Here is a 16,676-nt window from a genome sequence, read left to right as displayed (position 1 = left end):
GATTCTTAACTGGTTTCCATAGCTCAGCCATCATGAACAATGCTACCACGAACCATGAGAGTGTGGATAATTCTTCTCCATACTGATTTCCATCTCTGTGGATAAATACCCAGAAGAGGGATTGCAGGATCATAAGGTGTCTCTATTTTTAGTTTTCTAAGGAACCCGCATACTGTTTTCCACAATGGTTGTATTTATTTACATTCCCACCCATAGCCTCAGAATGTTCCCTTTCTTCCAGGTCTTCTCCAACCCTTGTTACCTTTTGTCTTCTTGATAATAACCATCCTAACAGTGAGAGATAATATTGTAGCTTTTCTATGCATCTCACTGATAATTAGTGACCTTGAACGTGTTTTCATTTACCTTTTGGCTATCTCTATGTCTTCTTTTGAGAAGTGTCTACTGAGGTCCTTTGTTTAATATATTTTTGTACGCACATGAGCACTCAGAGAATCTTGAAGATGGGAGCTGTTTGTCACCCCTTTGTGGCTCCTTTGCAGGAAGGTACAAATACCTCCTTCATAACTCTAGTTTTGAAACAGCTTCATGGAAGCACATGGGAGTCATAGACAAAACATTGGAAAGTATGAGTTGGAGTCCAGCCCCCACTACATTCTAGGGGCTTTTGGTCAAGTCTCTCATCTTTTTTTCAACTCCAATTCTCTCCTTGTCTGGCATAGGAGGAAGATGATCTCTTTCTTAGTGGGGTACTGGAGATGTTAAATAAGACTCTATCAGCAAAGCATTTAGTATACAATCAGCCACATCGTAAACACTTGAAAAATAGCAGCAACCCCAATAGAGAAACAATACTTAATTATCAGCATGGCTATCATTTTCACCATCAGCAATGTTATAGCAACGTTGCTAGAGGAAACATCCCCAAGAGGAGCTGTGAGTGGGGTGATATACTCATCTTCCCTGAATTACAGAAGAGGTCCAAAATAGATGCTAACGTTATGTTACGTGATCACGAACCTGGCTTTAAACCTGGCTCCCTCCAGACTTGAACTCCTCAGGGATTCTTCAGGCTGAAAGGAACCACTAGGAACCGTTCAGTTCAGGTCTTTGCCTTCTGTCCATTGAGTGTTATCAGACCCACTTTCCAGAGGGAAGAGAATAAAACTCAGAGAGGGAGAGTGACTTGTTGTCTAAGGTCATAGAACCAATTGGTGATTGACAAGGGAGGGAGTGGAACTAAGGTATATTTTTCTCTGGACTTCTAAATATTTCACCCTCAGCTCTACAAATAAATAGCAGACATAAATATTATGAATATATGTTATACATATAAATTCTTGCAAATATATACATGCATACACATGTGCCACAATAGAAAATGGGAATTATACATAATAGAACATGAAGGGTTGGGCCCATTAACCAATTTCAGCTCCCAAGATCATGGAGACCGGTACCTACCGCTCAAAGGAGGTTTCTAGCAATAGGAGTTTTAAAGTTCTTAGTAATAAAGTAAATCTAAACATGTATTCACTTAAAATTGGGTATCATTAGCCTATTCATTTCTATCAGCAAGCATTTGTTCGTTCCCTGACCCAAAATTTACCACCTGCTTCCAGGTACCAATCACTGTGCTAAGGGCAGAGGTGTCCCTTTAACAAGCACAAGAAACAGCACATACACAGCAAAATCCCTCTCAAAAGCTGCCTCCCTTCCAAGTTTTCCCTCTTCTTGGCAGGAGAAAGAGAGTGGGATCAACACTTCACAGGGAACACTCACCTTTCAAAGAAGTGGCCATCGATGGGCGGGAACCACTCCAGCGTCACGGAGTCCATGGTGTGGCCCACGACCTGGGGCGCGAGAGCGACGGGCGCCGGCTTTCTGGAGGGCTGCCAGCTCTGGTACACCAAGTCCAGGTAACAGTGCATTCTGGCGACTTGATTGGGCGTGAAGGAGTCTGTACAGTCGTCATCTGCAAGCAGGCAGAGGGAGAGATAAGCACCGAGCTGCACGGGCAGGCAACAGAACGATGACGTCTCTTGGCGGCCAGAGAGCCAGCCAGCACCCGGGTCCTTCCTTGCCAACTCAGGGTGGCCTCTTCCAGTGCTCAAGAGTTAATGGTCTGTGAACAAATTAGTGTAGTCATCACTCCTGCAGACAGGTGAGAGGAAGCAGGAGGAAGGGGAGGGTGGATGGAACTGGAAAAGTAGGCCTGAGACTGGGGAGAGGGCAGCCAGGAGGGCACAGCTGAGGACAAGGGCAGGTGAGAGGCTTTCTAGGGTCTCCAAATCCTCGGGTCCCCAAGGAGTCCCTCACTGCCTCCCTTCCCCCGTCTCATCCACTCTCTAAATCACTCATCCTCTTGCTTTTCCACTTATCACTCACTAGTTCATGTGCTCACCAGTTCCCCCAAGTCTTCCCTTGCCTTCATTCATCCACTTATTTGTCAATTCTTTTTTTAATGGATGCAATGATATGGCCCTTCACGAAGCCTTCGGAGCGTCTAACGCAAATCCTCTGCTCCGTTAAGGGGCACGGAAAGAAGAAACCAAAAAAAAAAAAAAAAAGTTCTACCCTTGAAGAGCTTTTGGTTTAGTTATGGAGTCAAGGCCAGCGTACTGACTGCGTCAAGGTTGTTCTAAGGTCGCTGAAGTCTGTCATGTCCACCACCACCAATGATCGGAGGGAGACAGCAGGTAGGGGAGGAGGGGAGCCAGAAAGGCTTCTGAAGAGGAGAGATCTGAGGTCAGATTACATGGCTGGGACTAGGAATGAAAGTTGGGCGTTGCCAGAGAGGAAACTCACAGCCACGGAACCTCTGTGTCCTGTGCAAGAGCACAGGACAGGTCAGAATCCGGCAGGCTCAGCTCAGTGTGCAGATGGGAAAATGCAGTTATACCCCCACTCATAGTTCTGTCCCTGGGACAGGTGCTTAGTATGAGCCAAGCATGAATCAAACATGGTGCATAGTCTTGGGGACACATTTAAACCCCTCTCCCCCAATACTCACTATTTTTTGGAGTGCCTTCTATCATTTCCTCCGTCTTACAGAAAAGGAAACCGGGGATGAGAGAGGGCAAGCAACTTTTCCAAGATCACAGAGCTAAGCACAGATTTGAGATTTGAACCCCAGCAGCCAAGACTCCTGTCTGTGCTTCTAATGAGCATGAGAAATTCTTTCTGAGAGTAAATGAGAACTCACATGCACAAAGTCTCCTGCAGGTGGCTGATAGATAGGAGTGGAGACTGGATCTGAGCCTGAGGGAGACGGGAATGTTATCTCTCAGGGGCTTTTTGGTCTAATGATCCTCAATCTTTCTCTCTCTCTCTCTCTCTCTCTCTCTCTCTCTCTCTCTCTCTCTCTCTCTTTCAGGATGTGGATTAAATATGTGACCCAAGACCTGGCCCCCAGAGAGCAAGGCACTGTGTTGGCTTGGTTTCCAAAAACATCACCTCTCAGAAGTGTCTGTGTGGTCAGGGTTTCTGTAGCTGAGCTCCAGACAGAGGAGTACATCACTTGTCTGATCTTAAAATAAACCTGCTACTGAGAATCCTGCAGCATAAACTCACTTCTCCTTATCAAACAAACAGAAAATAAGTTGGTCAGGTGCTGGGGAGTTAGACATGACCTTGACGGGAAGGGACAGACATGTGAGGGAGTTTTTACCCAGAAGCTGCCTCGAATCCCTTATGATTTTTAACAGTCTCCTCCCAGCTTTCCTTCCCAGCTCTCACTTGGAGGGAGCAGAAAAACCTGATGACCCTTTAGAAGCATTGTATAAGAGTGACTGAGTAAACCATCTCAAAGTCAGATACACCTGCAACTCCATGGATACCAAACATTCTAGGGCTCCCCGATACCCAAACACCTCTGTTAAAGAATGGCCGGATCATCTGGTCATTTTTTTCTTCTTCATCCTGAAAACCTTAGAAGAGCTACTGAATAGGTAAGATACAGGAAATCATCATGATGGCTAAGGAAAGAAGTAGAGTTATTTATTCAGAGTAATGCACATAGGATCTAAAGTCAAACGGACAAGTGACTTTGTGTCCTTGGTTTCCCCATCTGTAAATGAAGACGGTGATAATAACAAGAGTGCTCATCTCGGCACACGGTGAAGGTGAAAGAGCGCAGGGTCCAAGAGCAATGTCTACTGGTGTTCGGTGGTATCTGACTACCTCACGTTAGGGAATATTGTGTGCACATGATTGTGCATGACTGTAGAAAGCAGGAAGCAGGAAGAAAAGTAGAATGCAAAACACATGTTCTTTTTTGATCTAGCAATTCACAATCATGAGTTCAACAGATAGATGTTCCTGGACAAATATGGGGAAAATACATGTGTTGGGATATTCCTTGAAGTATCACTGATAATAGTAAAAAATATTAGAGCTGGGCTGAGGGGTGTGGCTCAGTGGTAGAACACTTGCCCAGGGCATGTGAGGTCCTGGGTTCAATCCCCAGCACCACAGGGGAAAAAAAAAATCAGAGCTGATACATCTGTCCATTAATAGGGAGTTGACTGTCTATGGTAGGGCACAGAAGGAAAAACTATCACTACCGAAAAATGAAGTAACTAAGAAGAAGTGTCTTCATGTACAAATTAGAGACATTCAAATCAACTTCAACCCATGGGTAATTGTGAGAATTCGAAGAGGGGGGCATATAAAACATTTATCAAGATGAGTGGGGATGAACAACAGTAAGGACATTTCCCTCTGTCAATTTCAGATGTATTTGCTTTTTCCCCAGAGAAGTATATTTTCCTTCATAACTTAAGAACAAAACTTTTTCATGATTGTCAATTAAAAAATTCTGGAAATAGACAGGTAATAGAATTTAGGAGGGAATAAGAATGTATTTGAAGATTAAAGCTGAAGCTGGAAGACATCTATCCCAGGGCACATCACATAGAGAATCACCTGCTATCAGAACCTTGAGGGGTCCCACAGGCTTTACTTTTATCACAAATGCTCTGTCTCAATTAGCTAATGTCTCAAGTCAGCCCTACTTGGCTTCTTGCCCCTAAATGTCCCTCTCCCACTATCTGCGGCCACTTCATCCTGGCCTCCAGGAACAGCCAGCTCCTGGGGTGCTTCTGTGCCCATGTTACCCCTAAGCAGAAAGGACTTTGGGGGGGCCTGCCCAGGTCACCATACTGTTGTTACAGTGTTCTGAGCTTGTTAACTGAGTCTTGGTCTCAAGAACTAATCTGCACCTGTAACTGCAAGTTTGCACTCTAGGACCTTGGGCAGAAGTGCCGACCCTGTCAGCCTCAGTTTCACCCACTGTGAACTGAAGAATACTATAGCTGCCTCATAAAGCAGATGAGACCCATTTAACAAGCTAACCATATCTAGGGCACGGATGCCTGAATCAACTTTTGTAAAAGTCTTTTTTTTGTTTGTTTTTAAAACAATGATAAAGAAAATAATAGCCCTAATAATAAATAATTATAGAAGTTATAGATATTTACTATAGAATATTTGAAATATTCCTAGGGATAGGATGGCAGGATCAAAGCATTTGTGCATAGTAAAAGACTCTGACACACGAAATATGGGAACATGGCTTGTAGTCTGGAGAAACCCTGATTTCTTGTAGTCTTAAGGAGGTTCCAAGTGGAGGGTCCTCTTGAGTACCCCCTTTGTATGGCCTATTATCTTCAGGTGTAGGGTCAGGGATGCTGCCCAGCTATAAGTTAAAGGTTGTCCAACAGTTCAAAATAAATATACTCCCTTGGTACATTCTGCTTGCCCCTATCACCTGCCTGCTGTCTGTTTGATATGAGCACTTGGGACCCTTCCTCAGGATAGGAAAGCTCTATGGTAATAGACTTGGGTATAAGTCAGAACTTTGGCCCACTTTATTTGTGTGACCCTGGGCCAGTTCTTAAGTTATCTGAACTACACTTTGTGCATCTGTAAAATAGGTATGATGAGAATAGCTCTCACCTCCTTGAGTTATTTTTGAGGATTCAACACACACACAATGTCTGACATATCTTAGGTACTTAAGAATTATTGAAGGGGAGGTTTTGGGGAATGAGATAGGTCAAATTATGTGATGTGGATATATGAATAAACCACAGTGAAATCCAACTCTTCTGTATCATCAAAATGCACCAATAAAAAAAAAAAAGAATTATCCTAAGCCCGAGAAGACCAATATGGTGGCTACAAGCACATGTGACTTTTTCAATTTAAATCAGTTAAAATGATTTGAAAATAATAATTCAGGTCCTTGTCACCCTGGTTGCATTTCCAATGCTCAAGAGTCCCATGTGGCTAGTGGCCGCCATATTGAAAAGCACGGACTTGCAGAAAGTTCTGTTGGGCCATGCTGCATTGACTGAAACTTTTACCCAACCATGGACCAGGCTTGGGGAAGAAGCATCCAGAAATAAAAGGCCACGGGAAGAAGTTGACTGGATAATGCTTCCACCCTTTCTTCTTGAAGAAGGGAGTCCTGGGCCTGGCCTTCTCCAGCCCTGAGAACCCAATCCCGTTCTGCATTTTGAATTCCATCCAGCTGCTTTTGTCACCTCATCTGTCAGAGATCCTAAGGGAAACAAACATTTCAAAGCTCGTGGTCGCCTTGAATATGCTTTTGCGGGTGTAAGTTTGTTATCGTAGTTCAGTGAATTAGTTCTGCTGTTAATGGGTCACTGAGCTGAGGGGGTTCCTTTCAGAAAAACAACAGTAAATCCATCACTCTTTAGATCTGTACAAAGGGGAATAAAAAAAAAAAGTTTAGTTTATGGGGGTCTGGTAGCTAGTGGCTGCTTCTAGGCCTCTAAGAGGCCGGCAAACTTCCAAACTCATGTTATTGTTTATTTTCCATGTGTGTTGAGCTGGCCAAGGAAAGGTGCTACGGAAATGGAACGTAAGCAGGGCTGCGTGAGGGGACAGGGGCACCGGATGTGGAGTGTCAGTGTGGCTGGGAATGGGAGCCCAGAGGGAATGTGCTTTTGAGGAAACACCCAACACCCTGGTGTATTTTTAGAGATTTAAATCTAAAGACTCTTTATGGTACCAGAGATGGGTTGCTGGCTTTTCAAGAGATGTCAAATTTGACTGTAGGAAACTTATTAAAAAAAAAAAAGTCCCCAAGAGGACATCAACCCAAAGGGGAAAAGAGGAGGGACCAGTGGGTTCATCAGATCTTATGGGTTTCAGTAGTAAAATCCTCTCTTCAAATATTATCCCTGTCAAAACTCCTGCAGAAATATCCGTCCATTGGAAAGGAGCTTCCCTGGTTCAAGCAGGAACGGGGGCCTAGAACCCCACTCTCATGGCCCCATGGGGCAGCTACCCCAGGCACCTCTGTGGAACAAAGTATGGAAACCACCCAAGGTGGGTGCCCAATTCTTCCACACGTGTGATTTGGAGCAAAGGACTGCAGTAAACCTCAGTACTGTCACCTGTAAAATCGGGTGGGGGGATCCTACCCCACAGAGGAGTTGTGAAAATTAAATGACACGGAGCATATTAAAGTATATTATGGGTAATAAATTGTTGTATGAGGGGAAACACTGTTATCAGTAAGAATCCATGTTACATATCTTCTGTAAGAGATTTTATTTCTGTCTCTCCTCTCCTCCCCTGCCCACTTCCTTTCCTTTCTACCTTCCTTCCTAACACACTTTTATTGGGCACGGGCCCTGGGCTAAGTCCTGGAAATAAGTGATATATGAGATGCCATCTTCTCCTTTCAGAGAATTTGCTTGTTCTATTGGGGAAAGAGATGCCTCCATTGAGTATTATAACAGAGTTCAACGCTGGCCTACTGTGTGCAAGTTTGTGGATGGTCCCTTTCATGTGGACTATTCACTGAAGGAGCTGGTGGTGAGGGTTGTGGTACCCTGAGGAGGGTGTGTCTTGTCCTCATTTACCAAAGGTCTCAAAGGGCTTGTAGTGGCCTTGACAATCAGGTGCTGAAGGCAAACCCAGGGCCTCTGAGAACCTAAAGCATCCTTGTTACTGATGGATAGAAAAGGTTTAAGCAGTTGTGAGAAAAACATGCCCAATCTCATGTAATAATTTGGTATTTACAAAACCAAAAGCCCCTTTTTTTTTCTTTCTTTTTTTTTTTTTTTTTTGCAAAAAAGCCATAAAGGAAGGTACAAGAATCTTATGTTTGCCTAAGAGAGATCTAGGTTAAGTAAAAAAAGGTTCAATAACTCCCCATCTTAGAAAAATATAAGTGAAAAAGGGACTTTGGAGATCAGGTACAGAGATTTTACTTTCTTGAGGAAAGTGAGAGCCGGAGAGGGGATACTTTCAAGCAATAGGTCTCAAGAGGACTTCTACCTGCATTTCCTGCATATGGGTCCCTGTCACCCTCCTAAAGCATGTCTTACTGAGAAGCTTTGATATGCATCATCTTCCTTGTAGCCCTAAGATGTTTAGGTGGGAAATATTTTTCTGATTGCTTGGGATAAGAACTCAGTCTTAGGAAAGGAAAGCAGCAGCTTGTTTGAGGTTACCCTGAGCCAGGATTGGAGCTCGGGTGTGATACCTGGTTCTGTGATGCCCAAGGGAGCACAGGACCCTACCTGCATAGCTCATGAAGTTGTTGAAAGGAGTGTTGAAAAAGCTATGAAAGCCACAGGTGTCATTTCCTGGTCCTGGGTCGCCACAAAACTTGTGTTTGGGGGCTGGGTTGGTATCATTGCAGAGGTCTCCGGTCTCAAAAGAGGGCTCTGTCTCCATGCAGGGGTCGCTGCAGGACTGGATCTCTGAGATGCCCCGGAAGATGTGATAGAGGCCCAGGCTGTGCCCGATCTCGTGGATCATGGTGTGGGTGTGCCCAGGGATGCCGTAGAAAGAAGGGTTCAAGACAATGCCACCTGCAAGGGGGAAACCAGAGTGTGAGGCAAGGTGGGTATCCTGCTTCCTGCTGCAAGAACCCTGAGTCAACCAAAGATGAAGGGAAGCTTCCCAAATAGCAACAGGCTTCTCCACCCTGTGACTCTACAACCCTGAGTGCTGTTACAACCTGAGACATGAATCATGGGCTTACAGAGCAGGACGGAGTTTCACAAGTCATGTTGGAAAATTCCTTCACTCTTAGATGACAACACTGATGCCTGGAGAGGTGAAGCAACGTACATGCAGCGATTTCAAACTATCTAGAAGGAGAGGCCTGAGTTGCATTCAGGGACTCTAATTTCTGGGCTGATAGGGCTTTCTGTTATCACCTTTATCTTAGTAAGTAAGACATGTCCTGGTTTACAAACAGCTTACAGCTTCAGAACTAAATGAATCCTGCACATGAGCTTAGACATCTTGGTTCCAGTTCTCATTTTGCCTTCACTAACCGAGACATTGCACAAGTTCATTATTCCCAAGGACTCTAAAAGCAACAACACTCATGAAGCCTAGGGTCATGGGCTCACCATTATAATAATGTTTCCTGAGCATTTACTATGTACATTCAGGTGCTGTGCTGGGTATTTCATGAGTACTTTCACATTTAATCATCTCACAACTTCATGAGAAAGGCTCAGATTCAAGAGAAGTAAAGTAACCCATCCATGATCAAGAGTAAGTATGGAGCTGAGATTTGAACTCGAGATCCTTGAGTTCCAAAGCTAGGGTTCTTAATCTGTGTTCTACTACTAATGCCTACCTCAAGGCCTAGGATATAGTGTTTCATTAAATGTGTGTGGAATATTTCCTGAATATTGACTCATCTAAAGCAGGTTGGGAGGTCTAACTAATCCCTCAAAGCAGCTAGCATAGCACCTGACATACATCAATTGTGCCACACAAGTGAATGATGGTCCACCCACATGAAAAAAAAAAGCAGTATAAACATCTCCCAGGAGCTTAGTAGAAATGCAGAATCTCGGGCTCTACCCCAGACCCACAGCATCATGATCTGTATTTTAACAAGAACCCCAGATCACTTGTGTATGATCTAGTTTGGATAGCAATGTTCTACATCCCATGTCCCCAAAGATGGAGCATTGCTTAGTTAGCTGAGGTTAGGTAGAGCAGTTCTCAGCAGAATCAATGGATGGAATTTGATCCACATTTATTTTAAGTATTAGAAGGATGAATGCAGGTGGACAGAGAAATGTTTAAATTTCAAAATACAAACATGTTTAAGAGAATGTTAAAATTCATGTCTGAGAACCTTGCAAGTGTAGACTTTAGCTACAGAGCAGCATCTTATGAAAGACAGGTGAGGAGGCAGGGCCTGGGTGATTTGGGCTGGCAAGCCCAGAACAGGCCAGAGAGGAGTCTTATCTTGGATTGAACTGCTGGGGTGGTGAGCTTGCTCAATCCGGGGGCTCATGGAATCTATTAATTCTGAATTACTCAGGACTTCTAACACAAAGATAAAGATGTACGTACGAGAGGGTGTGTGGGTGTGGGTGTGCATGTGTGCGTGGGTGTGAGAAGGGGAAGACAGATGCAGGGAGGAAGAGAAATTGAGAAGGAAATCTTTCTCCATTATTTTCTGTCAATCATAATATGAAACATAATCCCCTTCCCACCCAAGGTTTTTTCCAAGGATCATGGTGTAACTGCAGGAATAAAGGATAAAAAAAAAATGTGGTTCTAATAAATTGAGTTTGATTGGGGCTACTGCACAGGAGTTGCTTATGATCAACATGTCTCAGAATGGGGAGGTGGCAGTTTGCAGGCTGGCTGGAGGTAGCCTGACATGGGTCACAATCCAAGTTCTGCTTCACTGTGGCCTTGTGAACTTGAGAAACTGACTGCATTTCGGAAGAGTTCTAAAATAATTGGCTGCAATAGTGCTAATGATTCTTTGTTGCTTCACGAAGCTTGTATATCAAGGTCATAGGGGGCAGGGCCATTCTAAGTATAATGGCAGCACAGACAACTTTCATCCAGGCTGGCTCTGTTTGTTCTACCTTAATTCACCCTTTCCACAGAGTGACAACACTGGACCCAAGTCTTGTTTCATTGCTCCTCTTAAAAGGTGAAATAGCTTGAGCCTGACATCATCCTGAAATACTATAACATGCTATGGATTTATAGCCTCCCAAATTCCTGGCCCCGAGCCAGTCCCTGACATTCATGAAATTATCAGGAGTATTTTTCTCTAACTTTAGAAGCCTGCTGTTCAACTCTTCTCAGACTATGATCATCACCCTTTGGGTTGCTTTTCCAGCAGGCAGAATTTCAGAGCTGAGAAGGGTCTTTGGAGGGCTATCCAGTCTAACCTGTTTAACTAAAATCTAAGGACATTGATACCTGGGAAGGAAAGAGATTTGTCTAAAGCCATACTGCTAAGTGAAGTCACAGGTGAGAACCATGTACTTTAGCTCTGGTTTAGTATGATTCCCAAACTTCATAGTAGGCCTATGATATAAAATGGTCATCTTCAGGTTTGCTTAAGTTGTTTATTCTCTTCTGTCCAACCCCTGCCTCTCTGTGCCTTATCTCTGTCTGTCTACCCACCTATCACTGATGTCAGGGTTTATCGGGGTTTCCCAATCTCAGCACCATTGATATTTTGGACTACAGAATTCTTCATTGTGGACATTGCAAGGCATTTAGCAGCATTGCTGGCTTCTACTCGCTGCATGCCAGTAACATTCCCCCATCGGTAATAGTCAAATACCTCTCTACACATTGCCAAATGTCTGCTATTGGAGAGAATTTCCCCAGTTAAAAACAACTAGATATTTATCTTTGTATCCATCTCTTTTCATGCATACATGTACACACACACACACACACACACACACACACACACAGAGATTTGTTTCATTTCTTAAATACAGTTGAGACATAAAAGCAGTCTGAAGGGAACCAAGCTTATGGCTTAGTTGGGCACAACTTCCATCATCTGAAGTTGCAGAATCTCTCGTCTCCAAGATATCCCAGAGTTAGAGCAGTTATTGAACTCTGAGTGTATCCCAGCGAGACCAGGCAGGTCTGAAGATCCAGCCAGCACTGTCGTTTTGCTGAGCCCTAACATTCTCAGATGAAGATGTTCACTGAGTCATCAGAACTCATTGTTGTAAATAATGGGAACACTCTACCAAAAGGAGAATGGTTAAATCAATTGTAGTGCCTTTATTCAAAGGAATAGTATGTGACTATTAAAAATTTCATCTTTAGGGAGGTGTGAATAACCAAGAGAGATGCTTTAGTCTTGAGATTTTTAAGTGAAAAAACTTAGTTGGAAAGTAATTATAAGGCTTAGTTGGAAAGTATATGTAGACAGATAGCATAATATTAAGTGAAAAGAAAAAGAACTGTGTGTATTTAGAGTTCAAAGATGCACAATTTTTTTAAAGCACATCTACCTATAGATGTGTACTAGATAGAATATGGAAAAAAAATTAAAGAACTATAGTAGTTTCTTATAGGCCCTGGTTCAGAAATCATTGTCATTTCTTATTGGTTTGTATAAATTTATGTTCTGTTTATGGACATGCATAATTTAAGTGTAAAAAGAGTCCCTGGTGTTATGGGTAGATAGAACACAGAGGAACAGAAAGTTGTTACAAATGCCCTTCCTCTTGTCTCTTTGCTCTCTCTCAGGCCAGCTCATGATGGGTCATGCTAATGCAGTTGATTACCTGGTTAAGAAAATGTTTGCATGAACTGGGAAACAGAATGTTAAGAAGAAAGCAATCAATGGATAGTCAGACATGAGTTCTAGTTGCAAATCTGTCACTGATTGAGTGTGATGTTAGATAAGCCTCATTCCCCTAGGTCTGAATTTCCTACAGGTAAAATATGGCTACTGGTATTGTGCTATTTTCTTCAGTGCATTCCTTGGTGGCCAAAATGAGATAAGGAGTGTTGAGTTTTGTAAATTAACAAGGAAACAGGTTGCTCACTGTCACCACCCACCAGCTACACCATTGTGATCATGACAATGATCATGCTCACTACTAAATGTGTTACTGTCTATGTTCAGGTTCCTCCTGGAGGAGTTTGTAAGACTCACCTAAGTGCATGAGGGCCTCCTTATCCCATGGCCACGTTGCTACTCCCGCCAACTCCTCCTCTGAAGAGTTTGCAAAGAAAATATTGAGGTGTGTTGATCCATCCAATCGAAGAATATTCTTCAGCTCATTAACATCCAAGTAGGCTCTGAAACAGAAAAAGAACTTTGGCTGTTATCATCATCCAAAAAAGGTACTATTCAAACAACAAGTACTCCCTAAATAATTAAGAGCTATTATGTGCCAGGCACTTTCCTCAACTCTTTGTAAACATCACTTTGTTGAATTTTCCTGATAACATTAAAAGATTAGATGATTCTATTTTTACAGATAACAAAAAATTAAGTCTTGCAAATATTGCTCAGTTTATAAATAGCAGCATTACGTTTTGAATCTAGATTTGTCTATGGTCAATGTTTGTACCGCTAAGGACTCTGTTAAATTGACTGAGGACGGAGCCAATAACAGGAGCGGATGAAAAACACATATTTTCTATTCTTGGTTGCTTCTGCTTTTTGCTCATTCATTTGAGTTTTGGACCATCTATTTGGAAAAAATGTGGATGCACTAGGAAAATGGGCTTCACATCTCTACATTAACCCTGCAAGGAGTCACTGTTATTGTGTTTTCAAGATGAGCAACCTGTGCCCCAGAGTTTTTAATAGATTACCCAAAGTCATAGAAACAGGGTTCAAGGTCAACAGTGGAATGTAAGCCTGGAAACCTCTCTTCATGGAGGCATCTCGCCATCATCCATAGATGATTCTGCGCTCTCTGAAATTTTATTTCCACATCTGATTAGACTAGAGAGGGATATTGTGTTTGGGTTGCTGTCACTGTAGACTGGCATGTCCTGAAAATGAATGAGATCTTTAAGCAACAAGCAACAAGGATCAGCTCTTCAACGCATGGGACGAATGTGTTCAAGAATGAGGGCAAAAGAGAGCGAGAGAACAAAGGAAGTGGTCACTGGCATATCCTAGGTGCTCAAGAAATAAGAACTCTTCCCAGGGAGCGCGACTCTCATCAGAACATAAACACTGCATGTGAGAGAGTGCCTTCGGCTTTGGATCAGTCACAGGGATATTATTCCACAATTCATTTTATAAATACATTGTGCCCTGTCATGCTTTTTTTAGGGGGGTGGGGAGTACCAGAGATTGAATGGTACTCAACCATTGAATGCCATCCCCAGCCCTATTTTGATTTTAATTTAGAGATGGGGTCTCACTGAGTTGCTTAGCACCCCAATTTTACTGAGGCTGGGTTTGAACTCCATCCTCCTGCTTCAGCCTCCAGAGCTGCTGGGATTATAGACGTGCGCCACCACACCTGACCCTCTCATGCTTCTTTCTGCCCCATTTTGCCTGCCATCGTGAATCTCAGGATCCTTGTAAGTAGTTGACAATCATTCCTGAGTACAGTTAGGAATGAATCCATGGACCAGTGAATACAAACCTAAATAAACACAAAAGCCGTCACCTTGAGCAGGAGACGAGATAAAGTCAAGGAGTATTTGTTAGGTCCTTCTGTGTGGTCCAACTATTCACTATTCTTTTTGATAACAAGGAGGTAGACAGTATTGGTATCCCCATTTGCTGGGTGCAGGAGAAACAGAGTCTCAGAGGAATTTCATTCTTCATAAGTTCATGCAGCTAGTGGATAGTGTTCTGTTTTTCCATGGAGTTCTCACAGAACCTGGCCAGGAGTGCACATTAATGATGGATCCCTTTCTTCCCTCCCTGCAGTAATGGAGGGGCCTCTCTACATGTGAGGGTAAAGTCCAAGCCTCCAGCATGGCCCGAACGTCCATCCCTGCCTACCCTTGGCTTTGACTCTCTCTGCCACCTCTCTTGAACTTTCCACTGTGTACAAACAGCATGATCTGGGTCCTTGGGACCTTTACCTATGCTGTTTCCTCTCTGGGCCTCTGCTCATCCTTTTGTCCTCTGATGCACAAATCTGAGGTCCATTCTGGTATCACTCCTCCAGAAGGCTGCACTGATGCCCACCTCACCGCCATCCCCCATTTCCACCTCTGTCCTCACCCACCTCCTTTTGGTGATGTAGACTCTCACAAGATTCCCATTAATCCCTTCACCTGTCTGTATATATCTCTTTTAGGAGGGGAGCCATTTTCAGGCAAGGAAGCTACCTTATTATCTCTGTTTACCCAGTTCTTAGCTTGGGGCTTGACACCTGGGGAACCAATGGATTAGAATTTAATTTAGAAAAAAACAAAAGCTAAAATATTTAAGTCCCAGAATCAGTTATACCAACCATGGACCATGAGGCCTCAGTTTCCTCATCATTGTATTGGGATTAGTAACACAGACACTCCATAGAAGACTTTTGAGGATTGCAAGCCTACATCCTTCCATGCCCATGTCAATAGGATAGATAGGTCCAATACTTAGAGTGTTCTTCTGTTATCCCCATGTCATAGAAAGTCTCATGCTCATGAGACCGAATGTTCATATGACCATAATTTTTATAGCTTGTCAGGAAAAATAAAATTTGTCATGGGTTGGAGATACAGGCAAGGCGTGAACTGAATAACTCTAGGGATAGTCATATAAGACAGATATTGACCCCAAATCTTCCTGCTGAGACCTCTCCCCCAGACGTTCATGTGTGACTTCTAACACTGGAGGCTTCCTGAGGAGCTCTAATCAATCAGTCTGTTCTGTCACCAGAGAGGGGGAAAGAGGGTGGAAAATCCAGCATTTATTGAGTATTTGCTTCATGTCAGCCCCTGGGCTAAGTAGGCACATTTTCTCATCTTGGTTTAGTATTTGAAGTATGTAGAATGGGTAGTGTGGCTTGTTCTCAAGCTAGAACCCCAGGGTTGAATCCAGTTTTTCTTCTTCATGTTTGGGCCATCCTGGGCAATGGACTTAACTTCCTGTTTCTTTCTGTATGGAATGAAGGTGATAATAGATAATAGTACCAAACCCACAGAGTAGTTCAGAGGAGTCAGGAAGTTAATAGGGAAGTGTGAGGGTTTAGATCAGGGTGGGCAAGGAGAAAACCCTTGACACAGGGGGTTTCGCTGTTTCTTAATTTATCCCCATCTTAAAGACAAGGAGCAGGGGTTTGTCGGTCATATAACTTGATAAGGCCAAGTACAGATTTAGATGTGTCCAACACTTCCCACCACCTTACCAAGTCCCCAAGCTCCTCCAGACCCGCTTATAAAAGGGAAATGATACTTGGGAGGAGAATGAAAACACAGAGGAGCCGAGATTTTCTTGGATGGGCCCATTCCACATTATTTTTTTTTTCTCATTACTTTGTCCATTTCCATCAAATGCAGAGAACATTTCCTAGTAACACTACTGTTACTAGAAAAAAAACAACAACACCTCTGTCCCATTGCTCTGGGATGAGAGGAGGGCTCAGGGTGGGGTAGGGGTGGGGGAGATGTTTTAATTGGATGTTTATTCAGTGGTAATTGCAGAGCCAATCTTTATAAGGGTTGGTATTCATCCTGGCCCAAAGCAGAAATGTGGGATGCTGGAGCCTCTCCCTGGCTCATAGTGGGGTTTTCTCATACTTTGGGAAGTCTCCATTTCCCAAAGGGGGAAGAATCAATGGCGGCTGGCCAGACCCCTAGCCCCACTGGCCTTTCTCCTCCCCATCTCTCTTGGGGACCCACCCAAAGGAAAAAACAGCTCTGTGGCTAAAAATTCCTCTTCTGCTGGCTGAGGGTTTCCTAACAATACAGAGCCAAGTGCGGTGTCTCCCAAATGCATCAGAGGGAAATCT

The 16,676-nt window shown here is 43.4% G+C and overlaps 1 protein-coding gene across 1 annotated transcript in view; it reads right to left on the bottom strand.

The window, feature by feature from the left end:
- The window catches only part of Pappa (pappalysin 1), a 237,274-nt gene that overhangs the window by 171,221 nt on the left and 49,377 nt on the right, over nucleotides 1-16,676 (bottom strand). Inside the window, exons 3-5 of the mRNA XM_078048072.1 lie at nucleotides 12,911-13,056; nucleotides 8,523-8,816; nucleotides 1,744-1,936 (exon numbers count right to left, since the gene is read on the bottom strand). Coding sequence (XP_077904198.1) covers nucleotides 1,744-1,936; nucleotides 8,523-8,816; nucleotides 12,911-13,056 — 633 coding nt within the window. The remainder of the gene's footprint in view (nucleotides 1-1,743; nucleotides 1,937-8,522; nucleotides 8,817-12,910; nucleotides 13,057-16,676) is intronic.

Source organism: Ictidomys tridecemlineatus, chromosome 4 (assembly GCF_052094955.1).
Source record: "Ictidomys tridecemlineatus isolate mIctTri1 chromosome 4, mIctTri1.hap1, whole genome shotgun sequence".
In the NCBI taxonomy this organism is placed as follows: domain Eukaryota; kingdom Metazoa; phylum Chordata; class Mammalia; order Rodentia; family Sciuridae; genus Ictidomys; species Ictidomys tridecemlineatus.
Note: the sequence above shows the minus strand (reverse complement) of the source record. Positions and strands in the feature narration are given on the sequence as shown.